The 6,995-nt window shown below is 45.1% G+C and overlaps 1 protein-coding gene across 1 annotated transcript in view; it reads right to left on the reverse strand.

Moving 5' to 3' along the window:
• The window catches only part of kdm6a (lysine (K)-specific demethylase 6A), a 33,705-nt gene that overhangs the window by 3,394 nt on the left and 23,316 nt on the right, over window positions 1-6,995 (reverse strand). The window contains exons 14-21 of the mRNA XM_020586961.1: window positions 6,959-6,992; window positions 5,110-5,202; window positions 4,913-4,990; window positions 4,037-4,135; window positions 3,503-3,880; window positions 2,450-3,330; window positions 801-930; window positions 499-626 (exon numbers count right to left, since the gene is read on the reverse strand). Coding sequence (XP_020442617.1) covers window positions 499-626; window positions 801-930; window positions 2,450-3,330; window positions 3,503-3,880; window positions 4,037-4,135; window positions 4,913-4,990; window positions 5,110-5,202; window positions 6,959-6,992 — 1,821 coding nt within the window. The remainder of the gene's footprint in view (window positions 1-498; window positions 627-800; window positions 931-2,449; window positions 3,331-3,502; window positions 3,881-4,036; window positions 4,136-4,912; window positions 4,991-5,109; window positions 5,203-6,958; window positions 6,993-6,995) is intronic.

The raw sequence follows: 6,995 nt of genomic DNA on the forward strand, positions 1-6,995 counted from the left end.
AGGGCATGGGGAAAAGAGTAGCCAAGAAACCAGAGCGGTTAGTGCAAACTTGGGGCTATGTTTAGATTAAAATAGTTTTTGTAATCAGAGGTGTTTGCTAATCCTATTAGAGTCAAAGCAGAGGGAGCAGGGCAGGCGTAGGCCTCATGTTTGGCTTAATAAAACAGGATAAAACTTAACAAAGGAGCAGTGAACAATCTGCCAGATTAGAGTCTTACATAACAGGTCAACAAGTCAGCATAACAGACCAGCAGATGTTTGTAACTTCTTGGCAAAGCCAGTTGGTTCTCTCTACAGCAAACATGTGCAGTAACATTTTCCACTTGCAGGTGGTGCTGTTGTCACACATGTCACATTCACACACTGCATGATTATGTAGACACACCCACAGAGCCACGTGAGACTGGAGAACATCCAGCCACCCATGCACACAGCAGCTAAATCAAACTTGTTTAGAAGCTTAGAAAAATTCACTGTGATACATTTCAGACAAGTGGAGAGCAGGTGTTCAGCCTCTCACCTAGTTTGAGTGCTCCAGCCAGTCCTCTGATGACAGTGACTGGGTTGGCAGGGTTGGTGCAGAACTGTTGAAGAGGAGGAAAGAAGGCATCCCTCTTGTTTTCAAGCTGTATGTCAGGGAGGAGAGACAGGAGCGGTCAGGGAACATGAACTGACTCCAGACTCACATTAAGGAGGAGTGTTTGCATTTTAGTGTTGAAGCTAAGACACTGTTGCTCTAGCATTACACACACCACCACCATGAATGCGTCTCCTTCTAAGGGGTGGTGGGCTGTACGTACATAAATACTGGGTGTGGGAGGGTTGAGTTTGTCCTTTGGCAGTGGAGGAGAGGGTGGGGGAGGGGGACGTGGTGGGGGACACTTGTCCAGCAGGATGCTGCTCGTCGACAGGCCGTTCTTCCCCAGGTTCCTGCAGCCAGAGCACAGGGAAGAGACATCAGCCACCTCATCAGCTCAGGTCAAAGGAGGCTGTCATGTGCGCAACACACATCGCATGTAGGACAGACAACAGGCCATTAAACAAAATGCAGCGAGTGAACACTACAGTGCATCTGACTTCATTTTAATGTTCCCTTATGCCTGTACATCTTTGATGGGCACTTCATTTTGTATTGTTGATACGTGATATGTTTATACTTGACTGTTTATCAGTGAACACACCTGTGTCATTCTCTTTACAACATCATTTTAATGTTTATACTTGACTGTTTAAAACGTTTGGGTCACCTCCATGTTCCCGGTTATCAGTGAACACACCTGTGTCTTTCTCTTTACAACTAAAATCAAACAATCAAACAGTTGGGACAGACAGCACGGCTACAGACGCAGAGGTGTTGCACTTAAGTTGCTTTGCTTTCACTCTTCACCTGGAAAGTCTGGACACTGTGCTGAAGTTCCATCATCTTGTACCTTCCTGCTCCACAGCCTGGAGGTGTTTGACTGATTTTCCTTCTACAGGTTGAAACCTTGAGAAGCTCTGACTTCCTGTGTTCATGGCCTTTTTTTAAATGATGCTTCAGGGGGTGTAGTAACAGTCTTTTCTAACACTGCCTTTGTACAGAGACGATTTGTTGTTGTCAGTCATCAACAACAGTTGGGACCTGCAGGAACTGTTTGCATCAGTTTTCAAAGTTTCATTTACTTCCACTGCTGCAGAAAAGATAGAGGTTCACCTGCTACTGGATCCCTGAAAAAAACCTGCTTTATACGACATTTATCTCATGTTTTAGTTTTTGGTTATGTTTTATTTGACCTTTATTTCTTAGCTTTCTACCACTTAAGGTTCTTCACTGGACTTCTGATGTTTTCTACTCGTTGAGATGTTTTCTTGAACTGTTCACTGCTTTGAGGCGTTTATCACCCTGGGCTGGTCAGATAATTATCAACACCTGTCAGCAACTCATTAGCGTGCGTACATGTACACACGCTAATCAGTACATACAGGTGTAGAATCGGTTTCTAAGTGTTTTGACTTGACAAAGATCTGACTTGTATTAAAATATTGGGTTGTGCAGGTGTTACTTTTTCCATCACTGTCACGTGGTCTTGTCCTTTTCAGATGACAGTGGGCTGGTGTGAACAGCAATTTGCATACACCTGGCTCAACATCAGTCAGTAACACATGTCTGATTGCAAGATTACAACTGAAAATTGAACTGAGTCAATTAACCGATGCTCCCACCACCATGGTGACCAGTCATTTGTTAAACTGTCAAAATGTTGCTGTTTAACTTTTGATTACAGACATGTATATGATCCAAAAAAGTCTAAAGAAGTCAGAAACAACCCAAAGAAAGTTCCAATATTAAAGGAAAGGATTCAGCACCTCACTGGTTCCCAGTGTATTCACTCTCTCTCAGACCCAAACACATACACACAATCTGGTCATATCTGGACTAGGAACAACAGAGGCCGTGCAGACCTCTCACCTGCATGCTTTGAGCACTTCAGTGGAGCTGGGGTAAATGGAAACCGAGGACCAGGGTGACAGACCAGCAGGGGCCACGTGTCTCCGAGCTCCTCCAGAAGGCTCCACCTTCAGTGGACTCCGAGAGTCCTCCAGCCCCTTTCCATTGAGAGTGGGCACCTGGCGGTTGGACGGGCTGTTAAGGCAGGAGAAGCTGTTGGTGGTGCGAGGTTCTGCTGAGCAGGGAGACGGCGCTGCAATGGCTGAAAGTGACGAGGATGCCACTGAGTGCTCCGATGTTGACTTGGCGGCACCATAGAGACCTGGGTGGATGTTGTTGATTTTCTCTGAGGAAGGTCCTCCATGGTTACTGTAGTTATTGTTATCATCGTTACTAGTAGTATTGGCTTTTCCCTTTAGCAAGTCCGAGAGCTTAGGATTGTCTGAACTGAGCGCACAAGAGGCAGGAGAGCCAGGCTGAGACAGACTAGCAGAGCTGTCATTTACCCGCGGCTGGACATGATTAATCAATCCCTGCGCGGAGGTGGTGGTGGGACTAAGGGGTGTCCCTGTGGAATGCCCGACTGCAGTCTCTGGACCTGATGGCAAAGTTACAGCTGCACCACTGCTGCCATTGTTGCCCCCTGAAGGCGCGGTGTCTTTGGTGTGGACCCCTGAGGTAGTAGCAGAGTGGGGAGGCGAGGACAAGTGGTTGGGCGTGGACTGAGGAGAGGTGGGGGATAAGGAGGAGGCTGAGGAGGAGGCAGTGCAGGGCCCAGTGGAATGTCCAACCTGATTCAGAATGCCAGAGGAAGAGAATGAGGTCTGAGGAGAGGAGGAGGAAGAGAAAGGGGGTTCTCCATTAGGGCCTGCCGAATGTGAACCTGGACCCTTTTGAAGTCCCTGGACAGACAGGAAGACACATTGAATTACACACAGAACATTAAATGAGCCTGTGGCAGAATCCAGTTACATTTAAACATCAAAAACAGGCAGAAAACAGTGGTTTAAACAACAAGGCTATTATATCATAGTCATGTAAAATAACGAAACCTCAAAAGAACCAGTGGAATACCTGAGTCGTAGTGTGGCGCTGTTGATTCCTCCATGTCTCGTCTGCCTGACTAGGACTACTGGTAGTGCTGCTGGTGCTGGGGCAGCTGGTGGCTGTGCAGTTGTGAGGTAGAGAGTTCTGCTGTGGATAAGGCACATTTCCGTTGCTCACGCCACCACCTCCCAGTCCCAGGGTGTGGGTACTGCCCAGGTGTCCCAACAACCCTGATGAAGGACTTGAAGAACAGGATCCATTGGCTGTGGGTTGGGTGACACATGGGGGCCGAATGGCTGTGTGATTGAGGGGGGAGAGGCCTGCATGGTGCTGGGGGGCCTCAGCCAAGGGACCATTGGGAAGGCTGGGCTGCAGCCGGCCACCTGCTGCTGCCTGCTGCTTCATCTGACACAAGGACAGAAGCAGGAGAGGTGAACACAGAACAATACTTGCATCTATCAGTAGAGAACCATTTCTACTTGAACAGCTATACAACAATCAATAAAAACAGCTGAGAAACTGTACAACTACACTGCTGTATAATCAGTGTTCTGTGTTTACCTGCTGCTGCATCAGAGAGAACTGGTTCTCCAGCTGCTCCAACATCTGAACCTGGGGAGGCCTGAGGTTTGCTCGGTTAGTCCGCAAGTGATCCAGCTGCTGCACATTTCACAACAGTTTACAGTTTTAATTGGCAAAGTTAAATACATGATGCACATGATTTTGTTACAAGGATCCAGTTATTGTCATCTACACCTCTTGGAAGTTAAAACACAAACCGGCCTGACCTTTGGTTTATTATGTAAACACTTCGGTCAGAAATGGTCAGATCAGTTGTGATTTATGAAATGGCTCAACAAAGTTAAGCTCTGTATTTATGAATGAACTTGGCAAGTAGGGGTTAAGATGTTTGTCGTCTCTGGTTCGAGTCCAGTTGGGGACCTGTGCAGCACGTCTCCCTCATTTTTTGTGCCACGTACTGAAGCCGTAAAATGCCCCCCCCCCAAAAAAAACACAGTTCTGAGACAACGTTATGTGCCTCAGCCAGTGGTCCACCAGGATGTGCTGCTTCAACTGTTTCTACATCAAACTGGACCCTGACATCAGGAAAAAAGATCATGATGAAATCAGCTTATAAAACTCTCCTTGCTATTTTCTCATCAAGGCAGCAATATATTGAAATGCATAGAGGACATTCACATTAGCTACAGTATGGCCAAGGAGGCTGCATACATAGGCACGTTTGCTGTGTCTGGCCTGGTAATGCACATTGGAACTCCAGAGCCTAGGTTGACAGATTCATAATTGCTTCAGGTCTGCATTTTGCACATTTTCCATAAAAAAACAAATTTAAAACATAATTTTTGTGCATAATGGGTTTCTCCAAAGAACATCAATATTATACACAGGAAAAATAATAATGAGATATTTTCCTACCTGAAGCTTTTGTGGCGTTAGGTACCAGCTGGGGACCTGCTGCTGATTGGGGCTGTTTGCTGACACATCTGCAGCACTCTGACAGAGAGAGAGAGGAAACTGTACCACTGTTCTGCGCTTTTGTCCAACACAAAAATAATGTTCATGTTGTTGGCAGTACCTTTGCATAATGTTCATGTTCATGTTGTTGGCAGTACCTTTGCTGGACTGGCAGTACGTTTCCTCTTGGCTGGACTGGCCTGTGGGTCTGTGTGATTACTGGTGGACTGGCCTCCCTCCCCCTTACAGGCCTAGCAATCCAGCACAGAGAGACAGTTTGTGAGGATGTGCTGGATTAACAATAGTCAGCAACGCTTCTTCCAAGTTCTCTTATTCAAGCACACAGTTTTAATTGAGGCCATAATGTTTGAAAAGGAGAAAACTGTTACTACATTTACATGCACACCAATTCCAGCATTTAAAACTTGCATGTGTGACAATACTCTGATTAAAATAAGGTTTGTGCTATCACCTTAATCTAACTGACAGAGGTTGATTAAGGTCATAATCAGAGTATTCATGCTGTGATTACAATGTGAAATAATGCAGTATTTGTTGCATTACTGGACTGTTTGACATGCAGAGTCTATATTCTGTTTTCACTGCTGCTGACAGTTTCCTAAAACCCTGATGTACTTACAGATGACATCAGGTTACATTCAATCAACCACACCCCAAACTTCCAGACAGGATTAGGTAAAAAAAAAGATGCAACAGCTGTTTCTCTGGGAATTAGTTTGATTCAAAATTCATTTCCCATCTCTCCCATTTAATTGTCTTTGCTAAACAGTGTAGCTCAAGCAGGTGCTATCTGTAGCCAAAGGAAGATGGTGTCAATGGTAACACTTACATAAACATGGATTAGACAAGGATGGTGGGAGGACTACATAAAACTGATGTGTTTATGGTGGTGGAGCAGTTTGTAGACTTGATATGCACACCAAGATCTGTCTCATTTTAAAACAAAGATGTGACAAATAGTCCGCTTTTAACTGGGGGTGTGCGATATGTATCGTCTACGATAAGTTGTTTTAGGGAGCTGATATTGTGGAGTTTGTCACTCACTTTGCAAAAAACAATCAAAACCCCATCTTGAGAGTTCACGCATTCACTGTGTCATGTAGCCTAGTAGGACAGACTACTGCACGTGCACAGTGTGCTGGTATTGGTGTACAATTCACCAAAGTTAAGCTAGTGTAGCTGCCTAAAATGCATGACTGAAGTTAAAAATCCAGCGCCAGGAGACAAAACACGGACATGACTATGCTGTTAGGAATCGGCTGCTAGACGCGACTCATCCTCACTCACATGGACGTAGTTTGGCTTTGAAAAGACACATGCATGCTCAAAAGAAGTCAGTATTTGTTGGAAGTCAGCTTGTTCCACCATTTGCAAACTAACCACTCAACAGAATATAAAGCCTACGAAGAGCTCCGGGGGTCGGCTGTCGACGACAGGATTAACCAGCACAAAACCGCACTCAGCAAACTTCAGTGGAATCATTCTGCAAAAAAGTGCCTGTTTTCCTTACATAGGTCATTTCTATTAACATCATTAGTAAGCAACAATGAAAGTCTCGTTAACAAGTGCAATCTAGTAAAAAGATGAGCCTTTTACACACATTCTGAAGGATGCAAATCGCTGTCTATTGTTACCCCAGAAATGATTGCACACCCCTACTTTCAGCCATTTAAAAAAAAGAAAAGATTCATGATTGTCAAATATACAACACAAAAATGCTTGTATTCAAACTACTTAGCACTTTGTTTTACACTGTACGCTGTAATGACATGCAGCTGTGAGACAAGTTCCTTGTTTTGCTTACAGTTGTCATGTAAAAGAGCGACACTACGATGGCCACCTAGCAGTTAGATCATTGCAACATGGGCGTCACTCCAGTTTCTTCAAACTAAATTCTGGAAACATCAGCATCATCCAGTGCAGATAAAACACCTCCAAGTGTCAGAGGGAGGCCTCAGCTTTAACAGTCTAGAAGCTGGATCTCACCTGCTGTGCCTGTGCAGTGTTCAAGGCCCCCTGCCTG

This window comes from Monopterus albus, unplaced genomic scaffold (genome assembly GCF_001952655.1).
Source record: "Monopterus albus unplaced genomic scaffold, M_albus_1.0 scaffold432.1, whole genome shotgun sequence".
NCBI lineage: Eukaryota > Metazoa > Chordata > Actinopteri > Synbranchiformes > Synbranchidae > Monopterus > Monopterus albus.